This window comes from Mesoplodon mirus, assembly GCF_964341445.2.
Source record: "Mesoplodon mirus genome assembly, chromosome: 8".
Lineage (NCBI taxonomy): Eukaryota > Metazoa > Chordata > Mammalia > Artiodactyla > Ziphiidae > Mesoplodon > Mesoplodon mirus.
Window position 1 is genome coordinate 79,972,361 of NC_138984.1, and position 18,714 is coordinate 79,991,074.

General features: G+C 36.3%; 1 protein-coding gene across 5 annotated transcripts in view; it reads right to left on the reverse strand.

Annotated features, from left to right (window-relative positions):
• Positions 1 to 18,714, reverse strand: part of COBLL1 (cordon-bleu WH2 repeat protein like 1) — a 165,208-nt gene that overhangs the window by 48,721 nt on the left and 97,773 nt on the right. For all 5 annotated transcript variants that reach the window (XM_082630045.1, XM_082630044.1, XM_082630046.1 and 2 more), the window contains 2 exons: positions 14,123 to 14,311; positions 334 to 535 (listed from right to left, as the gene is read on the reverse strand). In XM_082630045.1, the coding sequence (XP_082486171.1) occupies positions 334 to 535; positions 14,123 to 14,311 (391 nt within the window). The remainder of the gene's footprint in view (positions 1 to 333; positions 536 to 14,122; positions 14,312 to 18,714) is intronic.

An 18,714-nucleotide genomic window follows, 5' to 3' on the forward strand; every position in this document is an offset into this window, starting at 1 on the left:
GTATTAAAAGAGTATAAAACCTTTTTTTTAATATAAACGCTTTTTAAAAGAGTAGCTTAAAATATAGTCATAATTGTCAGATTCTGATACTGTCATATAGATCACTTTAGAGCATCTAAAATCTGAAGTATTCCCCAAATTCTAGTTAATCCAAGGATAAACAACTAAGTGAATCCTAAACAACGTGGCCCAGGAAAACACAATAGCCATGTTTACGTCCAATTTGACCAGGAAAGGCAATTTTATTTCATTTGCAATGAGCTGCAGATAATGACAAAAAAAATAAACAGTATTTTAGCTGTAAGCGACCAAAATCTACAGTGAAAATCTTACCTCTGGTATTATAGGTGTAGGTTTTTTCTTATCCAAAATTTTTGGCTTTAAAATTACTTTTTCTACCTCCAACATTCCTATTGGTGTGTTTGGCTTAAATTTAATGGGGTTCTTTTCAGCTGACAGCAGATCAATTGTGTGACTTGATGGATTTAAGTGATACTGTGCACAGAGGAATATCAACAAGTCCATCATAGGTTTACTGTAAAACAAGAGTAATGCTGATCATAGAACAATTTCATTAACTGTTAAATTGATTGTTTCAAGTACTTTTCCTAAGGCCTCTTGTCCTCAGTAGATAAAACAAGGCTGCAGAATACTATTTGTGAAAGCAGCTTAAAAATCTAACTACAAGATATTTAAGCAGGCAAAATTATAATAGTTTAAAACTTCTGAATAGTATTCAAGAGAGCTTGGATCCTTGTGTTGGTTTAAAAATTCTGTATATTTTATCTGCCAACTTGTCTTCATATCATAGATTTCAGTAGAAGGAAAAGCCCTTCCTTATCCAAAAGCAGTCACTTGGTTTAGCAGATGCTCCTTTACAATGTCATTTGGAATATGAGCAATCTTTAGCTTATAAACTGGTTCTCATAAGCATAAAGTATTATCACCCTTTGGGCTTTAGAAAGCATAGAAAGAATCTACATGGGGAAGCCCACAAATCCTAAAGAAGAGTGTCATACAGATTTCTTAATTCATTCAAACAGCATTTAATATTTTCTAGGCACTGGAGACACGGTACAACTGTTATGGCATACCTTCTCTCATAGATCTAATACTCTGCTAGATGGACTAGACCAAATGTCAGCAAACTACAGTCTGCAGGTCAAAGTGGGCCCAGAGCCTGTTTTTTGTAAATAAAGGTTTACTGGCACAGAGCCATGCTCATTTGTTTACATAATATCTAGGGCTACTTTTGTGTTACAATGGCAGCTTTGAGTAGATGTGACCGAAACTGTACGGCCCACAAAACCTAATATTTTTACTATCTGGTTCTTGACAGAAAAAGTTTATGGACTCTTGTGCTAGACAATGAAAAAATAACCAAGTAAATGTATGAGATAATTTAAAATAGTGATTAAGTGTTAAACACTAATGGTAATACATAACCTATCTCTATAGGGAATTGTTAATCCAATTTGGGATTCAGAGACACTTCTTAATTTTTTGCTTCCCTGTCCACAGACTTCAACTGTTGACACAGACTTTTGTTTCCATTCACAGCATCAACAGAACAGTGTGGTCTCCAATTCTTTTTCTTTTCTTTTTTTTTAAACATCTTTATTGTAGTATAATTGCTTTACAATGGTGTGTTAGTTTCTGCTCCAATTCTTTCTTTTCTTTTTTTTCAATTTTTTTTACATCTTTATTGAAGTGTAATTGCTTTACAATGGTGTGTTAGTTTCTGCTTTATAACAAAGTGAATCAATTATACATATACATATGTTCCCACCTCTCTTCCCTCTTGCGTCTCCCTCCCTCCCACCCTCCCTATCCCACTCCTCTTAACTGTCAGCCTGTAAGGAAAGCAGACCAAAAAATCTTTTGTATTATGTGCTTTCCTCAAACATCGGAGATCCTAAGCTATTAGACTGTATATAAGACTGAGGCACTAAAACACTGTGTAAAAGTCCTATTTTCATGAACTGAGGTATATAGGTTGATGGGCTTAATTTGAGGGTAATCAGGCGGCCAGCTATTTTTTTTCCCCAGTGGGAGGTATAACTATCAATAAAAAATAATTCTCCAATTTCTTGAGTAGATATATGAACCCAGCTACCAGTTTTTTAGAAAGTTGACAGGGAAATGAGGCTAAAAATCTCACTGTTCAGCATGCTATTTTTAATTTAGTAATCTGTTTTCATATGCACCTCATTCCCAGTCTCCTAAGTGGAACTCCCAGGTATGTAGCCTCTCTGGTTCAACATTTTCAGACAGGCAGTGTCCTGCTGGGGAAGGATTAGTTGTCTGGCACTGTGTGGTCTTGAGGTCAAACACTTTATATAGATTTTCAAACCATCCCCTGGATTCAGACCCTACCTCACCCTCACCTTCTATGGTTGTTGCCCATTCTTAAGCCATTCCAGTTGATTTGGGAAAAAGGTATATTTCATAATAGTACACTCACCTCCCTTCTCTCTCCCACATACAGGTTGTACCCATTATACATATACCAAGAAAAATAAATAAATAAAAGACTAAGTCCCTCAGTAAAAAAATGTTCTCTGGAATATGTTTCAATACCCAAAATACATTTCCTATATCTTTATTAAATGCTTGCACAGTAATATTTATGAGTTTTATGTCCTTCTCTTGAGCTATCTAGTATGTTCATACATAAATTTTCTATAATTGCCCAAATTTTGGCTTTGGATAGTACATATTTAATTTCATTGAGAGAAAAACTAGCATAATGGTATTGCTGAAGTTCAATTTTTCATAACATAGTACTCTATGATAGCAATTTGATTCTATGTACCAATTCTAGATTTGGAAAATGGTACTTCTTTCCCTGATAGTAAATAAACTTAAGAAGGATTAGGTAATGCCTAGAAAAATACAATATAATTATAAATACAGTTAAGCTGGAAGAGGAGAGAATTTTCACTGCCAACTAAATGGAGAGCTGTCCACTGTGGTCTATAAGTAAATGGTGATATGTTCAGATTATATTTCTCTTTCTCTCTATATATAAATGTGCCAACTAATTCATGGAAAAATTCTAAACTTTACACTTCAAACATCTTTTACTTCTTAAATGTACAGTTCTTTAGAGTCTCTGCCGGAAATATACACTAAAAGTTAACAAGACAGGGATTCCCTAGTGGCGCAGTGGTTAAGAATCCACCTGCCAATGCAGGGGACAAGGGTTCGAGCCCTGGTCCGGGAGGATCCCACATGCCACGGAGCAACAGAGCCCACATGCCACAACTACTGAAGCCCGCGAGACTGGATCCCGTGCTCCGCAACAAGGGAATCCACCGCAGTGGGAAGCCCGCGCACCGCAGTGAAGAGTAGCCCCCGCTCGCCACAACTAAAGAAAGCCCATGCGCAGCAATGAAGTCCCAATGCAGCCAAAAATAAATTAATTAAATAAATTAATTAATCAAAAAAAGAAAAAAAAATTTAACAAGACAAAAATAGTGATTAAAGTTTTGTTTTTGTTTTGTTAATCCCTATTTTTGTGCTACCATTTTTTCATCACTTTATGTACAAACATATAAACCTTTAAGGAAAAAGATACTTTAAAATTTTTTAAAGACAATAATAATTTGACACTCTTATTTAAACCTTCTGATATGCCTTAATGAATTACTGTATTTCTATCTGTGATACATAAATTTTCTAATTTAATAAAGGTGATGGATAATGGGCCAAGAATATTATAATTATGGCCTATTCCTTTAGTCAATATGGTCATCTATTATCTTTGTACACTATAGTATATATAGTATACTATATTATACTTTTTTTGTAGCAAAAACGTTGCATGCTGACTAGAACCTTTGAACTCACTGCCTAAATGTCTTCTAATAAACGACTCTTGGAAAGGCAAGTAAAAGTTACAGATCTTCTTTATAACCTTATTCTCTCATTCTATAATTACAGGTTCAACTTTTTATTCAATAATTCCAGAAGCCAATTTTGTCTGGAAAATATTCCTATTCCCAGGCAGATAAATGCAAAAGACCAGAAAGTTCTCTAACAGACAAAAATACAGATGGGGGTTTAATACTGCCTATGATAATGATATTTCAAATTCCTGGGGAAAGAACTGAACGTTCAATAACTGGTTTTGGGGAAAATCTGATGAAAAAAAAGCTATGTATCTACCTTATTTCTTACACTAAAGTAAGCCCAAGTGGACCAGCTATATAAATATGAGAATATAATTCTGGGTGGGGGGAAGGGGAGGAACCAAAAAGAAATCCATCTTCATGTAGTTTATGTTCTAGAGCAGGGCTGCCCAATAGAACTTTCTGCAATGATAGAAATGCTCTGTATCAGTCCTGTCCAATACTGTGGCCACTCACTGCATGTAGCTACTGAGCATTTGAAATACATTGAGCTAGTGGACTAACAAACTGAATTTTTCATTTCATTTAAATTTAAATAGTTAAAACACACATGTGGTGAGTGGCCACTGTATTGGACAGAGTAGCTCTAGTGCACTGATTCTCAAGTGTGATTCACAAATCAGCAGCATCAGTGTTGCTGGGAACTTGTTAGAAATGCAAATTCTCAAGCCCCAGTCCAGATCATTGAATCGGAGACTCTGGGGGTGAAGCACAGGAATATGTGCTTTGACAAGCACTCCAGCTGATTTTGACACATACTATAGTTTTCAAACCAGTGATCTGGAGAGAAGAGGATAAAGAAACAAGTAAATTATATAGTATACCAGATAATGATAAATGCCATGATGAAAGTAAGATAAGGAAGGAGATTAGAAAATGTCCTAACTGAAAAAATGACATTGGAAAAGAGACCTGAATGGAATGGGATACTGGGGAAAGAGTGTTCCAGGCATAGTTGACAAGTGCAAAGGCCCTGAGGCAGAAGTGTGCTCCACATGTTTAAAGAAAAACAGAAACCAGCCTGCTGGGGTAAAAACAGTAGACATGATATCAGAGTGATTTTCTTATAGATCTGGAAGGCCTGGTGAAGACTTGGGTTTTTACGAAGTGAGGTAGAAAACCACAAAAGGGTTCTGAGGAGTGATGGGATCTATTTTACATTTTTAAAGGATAATATTCTGATTGCTGTATTCACAGTAGCCTGAGGTTACAAAGCTATTGCAAAAATTTAGGTGAGAGAAGGTGATAGCTTAGACTAGTCAGATTCCAGATATATTTCATAAGGAGGTGATAGGATTAAATCTAATGCGGGAAGAAAAGAGTAAGATGACACAAGAGACAGAAAGAGGAACCAGCCAGTGGGAAGAGGCCAGGATTGCAGGGACACTACCAAGTGGCAGCGTTGCTAAAAGGACTCCATAGAAGGCCTAAAATGCTCATTTAAGTTATTTGGTATGTGATATACTTACTAACATCTCCCTGGTGACCCGCAAACCATCGCTATGGTCCTGGTAGCTTTGAGAGGGGTTAAATCAAGGAGAGAAAGGACATTTCAAAAAGTAGAGATTGGAAAATAAGAATCCAAAAAAAGGATATAAAGTCCAAGCCAGAGGTGGCTCCAAGAACATAAACCCTTGGGAATTTACAATAATATTATAAAGGGTATTTATGGAACAGGGGTTCAGGCCAATCTTTCGGAGATCTCAAAGAGCAGAATGACCTAAAGATGTTATCTGGGTTCCATTTATACCTAGATGTGAAATCCCCTCTAGCAGGACCACCTCTTAGCAGACTTTCTTCCCAGGACCTAATACAATGTAGGTCAGGGCATTTAATGTGAATTTATAGGAACCAATGATTATTTATCTCTTAGGTAATTTTGCTTAAACATCCATGAGTTCAAACACATAGCAGATAATAGCATTTGAGATTTCTGTTCAGTGTCTGATGTATGAAAAGATGAAATTGTTGAAAGGAGATTCACATGCTTTAAAAAAAACCCACATAGGTGAGAAAGCTGTTTTGCTTTTCGTTTTTTAATTAACAAACTTGACTAGTAGCATTGTTGTGTCTAAAGCCAGTACATCTTTACACAGAAGTGGGATATAAGCATTAAGTTGGGCTAAGACCTTATCCGAAAACAGACTCAGACCAGTTCAATTGCTTGAAATATTTAATTGAAAGCTCAGCATTTGGCACCAAAAGCACAGAAGAGATGACCCTGACCTAGCGGATTCTGAGGGTGGGAATTACTGACTGGCTCTACCATAAAGGAACTATAACACTATAAAGGCAGGACATTAACTTTTAAGCAGGCCCTGCATGCAATGGGGCTGCTTTGGGGATTAACTAGTCACAAAGTGCTCCCACAGAAAATGAAACCATCTCTTGAGTATAGTTTAGAATTATCCACCTGAATGCCAAGTTACTTCTACCAAAAACAAGAATTTTGGTTTGAGGATAATTATCCTAAGCTGATGCACCTAACAGCAGTTGGCAAAAAGGTTTAAGCACGTGATCACCACAGGAAGGATGCTTGTTCTCCTGTTTTGCTAAGGTAGGAGCACGTGCCAGCAGTCTACCTGAAGCCCGAGCCAAATAATTAAAAGTTGAAAAGGATTGGCTGAATATGTTCATTACTTCCTCATTCAAATAAGAATCAGTCTTTTCCTCCTCTATACTACCACATTACTTTCAATTTTGGTTTATTATTTAAGAGTCTGCTTTGCATTATTTACAGATTTTTTTCTCTTATAACTGCCTAGAGGGCCGATTTAAAAAAAAAAAAAACAACTCTTTAGAAACTCTTCTTTGAAATGGAAGAAATCCCTATGAGATTTCCCACTCCTTATAAAAACAAACAATCCCTTGCATTAATTTCATACTTATTATCTCATTTGAGCTCACAACCACCACAAAAGCTACTCCCACTTTACGAATGAAAAAATTGTGGTTTGAGAAGTTACATGAACAGATTATGAAAAGTATAAATAGAATTAGGGTGCAGTCAGGATCAAAATGTCCTGACTCCTAATCCAGCCACATTTTAGCCTCATGATCCCATGAATCAGGATTCAGGACAGGGTGGATGGTTTGCAACAGACTATCTGCTATCTGCTGCAGTTTTACTTCATAGATTGATGGCATCACTAAATTACCCCCTAAAATCCTCCAGTGACCCTTCCTGCATTCATGACACATATTAAGGGTAATCTTGTCCTAGTTTTACTACCTGCTAGGTAAGAGAAGACTTCCCATTTTTGTGTTTTTAAGATCCACTTGGATATCAAAAATGAAAGTCATGATTCGCCAAAGAGCTTTCAGATCAGCTCCAACAACTATGTAGGTGAATTTCCAAACCCTAGAGGTGCTTAAACAAAGTCACTTACCAATAGGGTTGCAATGAAATTTATCATCCAATCTGGACACCTGAGATCGAAAGAGGGGCACTATTAGTAATTACTTGGGGATAATAGGTACAAACAGGGACTGTCATAGGAAAATGAAGATGCATGATGATAAGTCTTTTTTATGACTAGATGGATTTCAAGCATCTGATAAGGGGTTGAACCCGAATGAGTAAGATTCTTCCTTAGTATGATTCTTTAAATCTACCCCAGTATCTAATAAGGTATTTTACCCATTCTCGATACATGCTCAAAACTGAGTTGAGTTGAATTGGTTCCAGCTGTCCCTTACAAATGCATACCAACAACCCAATTAAACTTACCAAAAACAGTATAGGAACTTTTAAAACATTCTCCATTGTTACTGAGGTTTATTTATCTTAAGCTAAGCCACCTCGTTTAGTAATGAGTTCAGGAATGAAGTTAACCCACCTAATTCGGAATGAGTTCAGGAATGCTCTCTAACTATGCTTGTGTGCATGAAATGAAGTGGATCAGGTACATAAAACAAATAAACCTAATCTCAAAGTTGAGAGTGCTTACTGAATTATGCAATAGGAAACATTTTGAAGAAAGTAACACACAATTTAAATTGAAGACAATAATAGATCAGGGTAGTGTTAAATTGATAAAAGGTCTTATATCAAATACTAAAAACAGATATTTCTCAAAGCAAAAAAAAAAAGTTGAAATTCTCCACTTTAGACTAAACTCTACTTGATCATTTATTTTGGATATTATATTTGAAGCTAATTATAAACAATTACCTTTATAAAAACTGTGATTTAGCAACATACCTATTAAACATACATACGCATCCCTTATAAAAAGAGAAATACCACAAATATATCTCACTGCAATTGGGACAATTCAAATATGGGCAAAGGATAAGATTAAATGTTATTGACATGAAAGTTAGAAATTATTAACTGAAAAAAAAGGCAAGTTACAAGATAGCATGTACAATATGATGTCATATTGGCAAAAGAGGAAAAGGTTCCTATATAGGTATATGTGTAGATATACAATTGTGAGTGTGTGTGCTGTATGTCTATGTATATGTCTGTGTGAGTAAAAGGTTATATACCACAATGTTAGTAACTGTAATCTTTCTCCTTAATAATGACATGTTGTTTTAAGTATTTTTTCTGGCTTATCTGTCTTTTCCTACTTTCTGTAAGGCCCAACCATTGCATTTATAGTCAGAAAAAATTAAAAGTAAAATTAAAAGGGTCATTGTTATAAGGTATAGATGCCAGGAAAGGAAAGGGATGAGGGTGGCCCTCCTAGGACTTGGAGGGCATTTGTTAGTATTCTGTCACTGTTTCTCAAACCAGGAGAGCGATCAGCCAACAGAGGCTTACGTGCTGCCTGGCTCAGGGCAGTGGGGGAGTGCCAAAGCCTGGAGTACAGGATTCCAACTAGGTAGAAACTCAGGCAGGACTGTTACACTTAAATAACTTAACAGCTAAAATTCCAACATTTATTTTAAGCAGGTACAATTGAAAAAGTATCTAAACCAACATTTAAAGCATCCTGATGGAGTTTAATATGATTATGCCATGCAACAGATTTTTAGCAGTATGTTTTTGAAATCTATTACCCTATTATATAATGTATTCATCACACATCTGTCATATCTGTCATTTGACATTTTTCAATAAATATAAGAATGATATGAAATTCTGAAACTCTTCTGCGATCCATACCGTTCGTTGTATTACTGTTTTTTTTTTTTTTTTTGGAGAGGGGTGAGTTAAACAAAATTGACCCACGTTGATCCAGTAATTTCTTGTCGTTTTTCATAGTCTAATTTTTTCCAATAGGTGGCACTGTAGTCCATGTAAAACTCTCCTGAGCTAGTTCTCTGACCCACCCAGTGCCCTTCAAAACTCTAGTCTTAAAGGCCAGAGATGTGAGGTGACTTGCTTGACATCACATAGCAAGTTATGTAATAAACCGTAGAGCCTGAGATTTCTAACTTCAAGTTCTATGCTTTCTTTGTGTTTTCATTCCTGGTATTCTAAGATTTGCTCAGATCAAAGCAAATTCCTATTTATGGTATTCAGGTCATAAAATATCATAAGTAACAGGAGAGAGAGGATGCTAACATACCCATAGAATGCTCTCCCTATAGGCTAACAAAGAGGGTTAATGTCAATCTTTTATCAAATTCCCAAATGAAAACGGCTTTTAAAGTGTCCCCAGAGAAGGAGGAAAAAGGAAAAATACTTATTCAGTGAGAATGACACCTGACTATAAGGTAAGGACCTACAGTGATGTACAAACATACCCACATATTTCCTTTTTCTCTGTAGTGTCTATGCCAGTTTAGCCTATAAACTCACTTTCATTAAAAATTAACTTTTCCCAAGTACTGGTAGACACCACCACTTATGCTATTGCATAGTGTGGTACCTTCTGAGGAGCACAGCCCCTAGGCAGCTTGCCTCTAACAGTAGTATTCTTTAATGCTCACTTTTAATAAGGCACAGAGCTGCTTTGCCTGGTGAAAAAGGTTGTTTACTTGACCAGCACACACAGATACAAACACACACACAGATATATATACACATATACATACACATATACCTGTACTTCTTCCTTCAATCCAATCATTCGTAATAAAAGGACACACAGAAATGCCCAAGAGTTTTCAGGCTGCCACTCAGCCATCTTCAGTGTAAGTCAAGGATCTCAAAGGCAAGATAACAGACATCAGGTGACTTTTGGTCACTAAAGAGGCAATATCACTAAGCTCTGGTACCAAAAGATTGGTAAGCCTGCAGAAGGCTCCTAACCTGCTTCAGGATAACAAGTTTTTAGTTTGCTCCTGAGCATAAAGTCTATTACCACCTCCAATCTTATTGTGTTCCTTAATCCGAATAAGCTCTTTGGTGAAAAATCAATGTACAAACAAGTGCATTCTTCTGAAAATAATGCTGTGTGTTACATTCTCGAAAATGAAACATTCTGAGCATATCTCTGCATGAATTGTATAAGAAGAGAGGGGAACTTTCTAAAAATCTTCTCCAAGAATACATTTTGAGAAGCAAAACTTTTCTGAACAGTTAAATGAAGCATATGATAAGTTTCTAAATATTTATTCCAGGCTCATATTGATATTATTCTCCAAAGGAAATATATAAACAATAATACTATCAAAATAAATATAATATACAAAGAATATTTAGACAAATTGAGAAGAGATGGTCTCAAAAAATTAAATTAGAGATCCTTCACAGTAACATATGGAACTCTGATTTAGCTAAGAAAACCTTATGCCCTTAAACTTATTTAAAATGATTCTTCTGTAGTCCCCCTCTAAATTCCTGTATCATTTTGTTGAAAATTTTCCTATTCCATTTATGGTAACAAAGCCCAGAAGAAATTTAAGTTATCTATATCGTGGGTCTTCACATAGGTAGCTAACATTTTTCAGAAATAGAATAAATTTTTCTATTTGTACATTTTTGTTTTTGTTGTTATTGTTAAACGTTGGTTTTTGTTTTTGTTTTTTAAATAATGGGCCAGCAGTTGCTGCAACCTTCAAGATACTCCAAATCACACTCTTAAGATATCCTGAATCGCCTTCTAAAATATCTGGAATCACTCCTGAGATATCCAGAATCATACTCCTGAAATATTCAGAATCACACAACCAATTTTAATTATAAACATTTAATATAAAAAAAAGTTAGTCATAGTGTCTACAATTTGAGTCATTCCTGAGTGATAAAACTATTAGGAACAAAGTCTCAAAATCAAATCCCCTAGTAAAAACACTGATATAAAACAAATTCTACTCTCAGAAAAGTTTTTCAGCCCCAAAATTTAAAGTTTTGTTTAAATTTTTCAAACAAAATTTAAAAAGCAATCAGAATTTGGGGCATTCTTGCCTTACTCTCTACCTGAGGAAATATATTTAAGAGATTCTGAGAAAAGCTACTGGGACCCATCCAAATGCCTCTTCAAGACACACCATTTAAGTTGCTACCTCCATCAACATATAAGATTTAGGGAGACAATATGCTGAATTTACTAAATGCCTACTACATTGCAAGAAACTGTAAAAAAAAAAAAAGAAAAGAAAAAGAAAGAAAGAAAAAAAATAAACTGTGCTAAGCACCAAGAAGAAAAGTCATGATACCTGCATGGATCTTATGGTTTATTTAAGAAGATAAGATACACATATAAATTATAGCATAGGACAATGTATGATTGTCCTATCAATGGTATAAAGTGTCAGAAGAGTTTGGAAATCAGAGGTAATAGTTCATTCTGGGGAGATCAGGGAGGCTTTAAATCAAAAGTGTCACTTGAGCTACATTAACTGGATAAAATGTGGCTGGTAAGGTACTCAAGATGGAATGGCTTTCCAAAAAAAGTGTGGAGGTGGAAAAAGTAGAGTATCTGTAGAATCAAAGAGTCATGCGGCTGAAGCTTAAGCTATTTAAAGGGGAGTAGTGAAGGAAAGACTGCTTAACTCCAGAGGAGAAGAGAAGAAGGTGGCCCAGTGTCCAGGCTTGTTAGCTTGGACTTCCTTACTTTGTTGAATTGCCATCCCCGTAGTCTTTTATCAAAGTGAGTGCCACAAACAGAGGGATGTTTTAGTCAGATTAACCGGAGGGTGGGGAATGAATGGAGAGAGCCCAGGGTTAAGGAAAACAGTTCTCAAAAGAAAATGGTGGAAGTCACTATCTGCCAGGCACTGATAAGTATTTCATTTAATTCCAACAACAATTCAGTTATAAAACATTTTTTATAGATAAGAAAACTGAAGCAACTCAACAACAGTTGGTGGCCCAGAAACAAAAAGCTGACTGATCGAAAATTACTCCAGTTTAGGAACCTGGAAGGCAAACATGCTGGAAGGTCAAAAGGGTGGGGAAAATCTAGGGTCCTTGTAAGTACAAGTGTGGTAGAAATGACTGATGCAGAATCCAAGTCAAATATGAAGAAAAATGCAGCAACAGGAAGAGATCATCAATTAGACTTAATAGGGAGGATGAAGAACAAATCCAATTAAGAAAGAGAAAGTGGATAAGCTAGATTCAAAAAAGTTATGTCAAAGAGAGAACCTAAGATCTCAGTATTGGATCAGCTTCAAAGTGGTGAGATACCACGGTCCAGGTGGACAGGGGATGTACACTATGGATGTATTTTCCCAGAGTCAAGGAAACAGAAGAAAAGTTAGCTCAGGGTAGCATGTGGAAAAGTTTAAAGTAATTATAATGGGTGACAGGATAGAGGGGAAACCTGTGATTCTAATACTGAAGTCACTGAGGTTTAAAAACAAACGAACAAACAAAAGAACCCAGAAGGCTGATAGTAGAGAAGATGGCAATATAAACAGATGACTGGTATATTCAAGATGAAATTTTGAGGAGTACTGATAATGAAACCATTGTTACCTGTCAGCATCAGTGAAAAACTAGGAAAAAATACTGACTTTTTAAAAAAATTACCTTGAATTCAGGGAACATAAGAGGAATTGCCTTTATTAACCCTAGCCACATCCACTACCATTATTATTTTAAAACCAGGGTAATGGTGTGATTTCAAGGATTGAAGATGATGCGATGGCCACTGTCTCTAACTTACAAGATGCCTTCCTCCCTCAGAAGAGGCAAAACCCGCCTGCATCTAAGGTGGAAGCCCACCAAGGTCAGTCACAGGGTTCTCAACCTCCTAAATATGGTTCAATGGGTCATCTCCAAAACTACTTCCAATACAAAATAAATGGCAAAGTGCAACTTACTTAAATTTAATGAGAATTTAATACACAATACTATGTATTGTTTGCTAATGCTGAACTTTTCTATTTTCATGAACTTTCAATAATTCATAAAGTTGTACATAATCCTAAGAATAAATCTCAAGATTAAGGTTATCTTGAATAATTTTCATCTAGATAAAACCACATTGCAAAAATGCAGTACTCAATATGTTGCCTGCTTATTCTTTCGGTCTACACACACATATATACATACACATACACATGCAATACTAAGGTCAAAATAGTTTAAATTTCTAAAACAGGACTCTTGATAACAAACGGGTAGTTGAAGGTAAAAGGTGGAACAAGACCAAGTATACAACTTATGTAACTTTCCACTTCAAAATGAAATGGAAAATTACACTTGGCTTTATTCCATTTTTCCAATTTTTATTCAGGTATTAAAAATATCAATCTCCTAAATCACATATTCCCTTCTCGCTGGATTAAAGTTTAATTCTATGTTTCTATTAAATTTATCTACATTTTAAATAAATTTATTAAATCATTCAATGATGTGAAAAATCCTGCTAGTTTTACAGACAGATTTATCTGTTTTGATAAATAAAAGAGTATTACCTTTAAGAGTAGTTAATAACTTCTGCAAAGTCAAATTTGGAGAAGCAGCTTAAAACAGAAAGAATAATTTGGAAGGGAAGGAAAAGAGTTTTCTTATGGGTTCCTGGCTTGCTTTGTAAGTTTGACTTAGAAAATCAATAAAACTGATGACTGTTCCTCTGGAAAAGGCTATTAAAAAAATTTTTTTTTAATGACTAACAAAATGTAAAATAGTTCCAAATTCCAAGAGTCACTTCACTGGGGCTGTGCAATTCATACATTTGATATTTAAAGCATTGTTATAAAAATTTTAATACCTTTTAGCATTTACTTTTTTAATAGATAAGTAAACTGAGTGATGAATAAAGTATCTGTCAAAGAAAAAAATCAAGAAGTCTACAACAGAGGGTTTCAATTACAGAAGAAGAAAGGGAAGTCCTGGTATTTCCTTCACTCCATCGTACCTGCCATGAACAGTAGTAGATTTGATAATATCCCCAGGTAGAACCACCAAGAGTTCAATATCTTTATCTATCATGTTTTCTTTCTGTTCCATGATAAAAGCAGAAGATTCTACAGAATCATCAACTGAAGAGGCATCAAGGTATTTGGTCTCAGCTGGAGGAAGCGGTGCCTTGGCTTTTGCTTTTCTCCTAAAACAAAAACAAAACACAGAGAATAAAATATACGTATTTTAAAAATAATTTGCTAATAGGATCTCATTTAATAAAAACACAAAATGTGTGTATGTATGTTTTTCACACCTAGGGAAAAAAATGCACTAAAATGTTAACTGTTAGCTTACTAGGGATGATGGAATTAAGTAAACTTTTTTCTGCCTTTTAAAATCAGCATATTTGTTTGTTTCTTTTCAACAATATGCTTGCATTACTTGGCAATACAAAGAAACATGATAACAAAAGAGATCTGATATCGGCCTTCATTAAATTCAAGTAATGTGTGTTCACTACAGCGAAGCAAAAGTACTGCATTTTCTTTGGTGGAACAAATTATAAAACTTCTTACTGTCCGAGGATGGAAATCAGTATCTCATTTCCACACCTCCTAATAGCTCTTACCTTTGTGCCTCTCATTCTATTTTTTTCCAATCTAGCGTATTCTGCCTCTCTATCCAGATTAAACTCTACCTATGCTTCAAAATCTAGCTGAAGGGGCTTCCCTGGTGGCGCAGTGGTTGGGGGTCCGCCTGCCGATGCAAGGGACATGGGTTCGTACCCCGCTCTGGGAAGATCCCACATGCCGCGGAGCGGCTGGGCCCGTGAGCCATGGCCGCTGGGCCTGTGCGTCCGGAGCCTGTGCTCCGCAACAGGAGAGGCCGCAACAGTGAGAGGCCCGCGTACCGCAAAAAAAAAAAAAAAAAATCTAGCTGAAAACACCCTCCTACCACCCCCCTATATCAAATGTCTCCCTATAAGGCACATACAACAGATTCCACAAATGTAACATTTTTCCCATTTTTTTCCCCTGGGTACCAGTTTCATCTCTCTGCCTACATTTATTACTCCCTGTAAGAAAGAAGCATGCTGTATTTCCCACTGTGCTTAGCAATGAACAGTGAACTGTGATTGGTTATTTGATAAAGTATATTTCTATTTCAATAAAAAATGTTACAAATAATTATTCCAATAAATATGTGTCAGTGTCACTTACTAGGACAACCCCTTAACTGATTTATAACAAAACAGTAGTAGACATTCTACACATGGCCAATTCAATGCTTTGATGATTCCTAGGCAAAAATAAAAACCATGCAAAATAGAAGGCCTTCTGTGTAAGTAAATACATAACATCCAGCCATTAAGTATTTTCAAAATTTAAGGTCTTACAAATCCAAGCACGTTTGTGCACTCAGCATCATGAAAAAACAGAAACAAGGTTCCTACATTAATTTTCTAAAATAATAGGCCTTTAATTTTTAGGAGTATAACTGCAAAGTTATAGAAAATAACTTTAGAAAGCTTTAGAAAATATTTATTATTATTAGAAAATATTTATAATATTTATCTAATATTTATAAATATTTATCTAATATTTAATAAATATTTATTATTTATTTATTATAAATAAATATTTATAAATATCTAATATTTATTATTATTAGAAAATATTTTTTACAATAGTGACAAAAATGAATTTTTAGAAGTGTTTCAATAAATACAAGTTTATAAAATCTATATGAAGAAAAACTTTATCCAATTTCCAAATGTTTTTAATCTGCCCAAATTGACTACTCATCTATTCAACAAACATTTATCCTGTAACAGACAACCATGTAGCAGATTCAGCTAAACACTGGGGATGTAAAGACAGTAAGACCCAGTTCTCCTTCCCCAAAAGGACTGAAAGATATATACAAAATTAGAATAAATTTTGATGACTGTTCTAATACAGGTATGCAGATGGTACAGCTGCAGCTCATAGGAAGAGAAACTTTCCTAGGAATCCAGAAATGTTTGACAAGATGGGAAACATGAGTTGGGTTTGGGGGAATGAATAGAAACTCACATGAAAAGACAAGAAATAATTGATACTTTAGGCAAAGGAAAGCAAATCAAGCCATGAAAGAAAGTGGTACTTCTCAGAATTGAAGAGTTTGGTAAAATTCCACAGAAAAGTCAAAGGAGAAGAGAAATCAGTGAATCTATGAAAAAGCTTTTATAAATTAAGAGAATTCAGCAAGGTGGCTTAGCACAAAATGATACATGCCAGCATCAATAGCCTATGTAAACATAAGCAAAACCTAGTCAAAGTATAATGAAAGAAAAAACTTCTTTTACAGTAGCAACCAAAATAAATTTAAAAAATTATTACAATAAATACAACAAGGATTTTGCAAAATGTATATGAAGAAAATCTTAAATGCCAAATAGTCAGCTTGGATCTCCTCTCCCTTAGACTCCAGATTTATAAATTCAATGCCTACTTGACATCTGGACTCAGATGACTAACTGGAATCTCCAGCTAAACCTCCAATTCCTCTTCCCATCTCCTCCAAACCAAATGTTTTCCTCTCCAAGTCTTCCCATCTCAGTAAATCTCAATTCTTTTTTTTTTTTTTGCGGTACGCGGGCCTCTCACTGTTGCAGCCTCTCCCGTTGCAGAGCACAGGCTCCGGACACGCAGGCTCAGCAGCCATGGCTCACGGGCCTAGCCGCTCCGTGGCATGTGGGATCCTCCCGGACCGGGGAACGAACCCACGTCCCCTGCATCGTCAGGCGGACTCTCAACCACTGTGCCCCCAGGGAAGCCCTAGTAAATCTCAATTCTTTCAGTTGCTTGGGCCAAAAATCTCCTCTCTCACACACATACAATCCAATCCCTTGACAAATTCTGCCAGCTCTATATTATAAATAGACCCAGAATCCATCAACAACCTTGATTACCAAACACCTCTGTTCAAGCTGCTAAGTGGTCTTCCTGCTCCCAACCTTGTCACTTTACACTTTATTCTCAACATAGCAGCTGGAGTGATCCTCTTAAAATGTTAAGTTTGATCACAGAACTTCCTTTCCCGCCCTCCAACGGCTTCCAACCTCAGCCAAAATAAGATCTGGAATTTGATAATCTGTCATCCCTTACTTCTAGCTTCTCCAAGCTCCCCTGTCCCACTTTCACCCTAGGCTCACTGCACTCCGATCCTATGACTCTTGCCTTTCCTTGAACACACTTAGGACAATTCCTACTCAGGTTCCTCTGCAGAGTCTGTTCCTGACCTTAAGATTAACACCTCTATTTCTCTGCCTTACTTTTGTCTGAGGGCTTGTCAGGGCAACTAACATACTTGTTTATCCTGTCTCCTTCCATTAGAGTAATTAATCCCATGAGTATAGGTTCTTGTCTCCACTGCCTGGTGTCAAACCTATTTGCTAATGTATAAAATCTCTAGAATAATGTCTGCCACATGGTAGGCACTCATATTTACTGAATGAATGCATTCAGTGAATACCTCCCACAAAGATGAGGCACCTAAGCACGTAATTGGGAAGGAATAAGGTCTTACCACCAAGGTACTCACAATTAGCTGTGTTAGGTTTTAGAAACTGATTATGTTTTATTTTTAAGAAGATGAGTGTTGAAAACTATGCACTGGATTTATTAGCAAGGAATAACTGGGAACCTTAGGGCTTTAGAAGAGTTTCATGAGGAAGGTCAGAAGACAAGTCCAGCCACCACACGCAGGTAGGTAAAGCATCAAGAACAACCTTGCCCACAAAATGGACTTGGCTTTCAAGAGAAGTGGTGCCATAGCAGGTCTGATAGGCACTTCCTGCTGCTACCATCACCTCCCCACCCCCTGCTTCCATCATTGAAGGCACCTTCCCATCTCCAAGTTTTGCTCCCCCAAGTCACCGTTTGAATGCCCTCCCCATTCTCTCTGCCTTTACCTGTATTATCTATCCTTTAAGGTTCATATTGAATCACAATTCCTTGGTACATTTTCCCTGTCTATTGCACACCGCAATGAACTCTAACAGTTTTAATGTTCTTATATGTATGACTGTCTTATTTCCTAAGGTATTTTGAGTCTATGATGAAAACCCATCTTATAACTTTATTTATTTATTTATTTTATTTGTTTGTTTGTTGTTTATTTATGGCTGCATTTGGGTCTTCGTTGCTGCACGTGGGCTTTATCTAGTTGTGGCAAGAAGGGGCTACTCTTCGTTGTGGTGCACAGGCTTCTCACCGTGGTGGCTTCCCTTGTTGCAGAGCACAGGCTCTAGGCACGCGGGCCGAGAGTAGTTGTGGCACGTGGGCTCAGTAGTTGTGGTTCGCAGGCTCTAGAGCTCAGGCTCAATAGTTGTGGTGCACAGGCTTAGTTGCTCCGCGGCATGTGGGATCTTCCCGGACCAGGGCTCAAACCCATGTCCCCTGCGTTGGCAAGAGGGTTCTTAACCACTGTGCCACCAGGGAAGCCCCAAAAACCCATCTTAAATTACTAAAGGTAAACCAACTTAAAAAAAAAAAAAAAAAAGGAAAGCAGAACAAAGCACTTGTTGAAATATTATTTACATGGAACTTCTATTAAGAACAT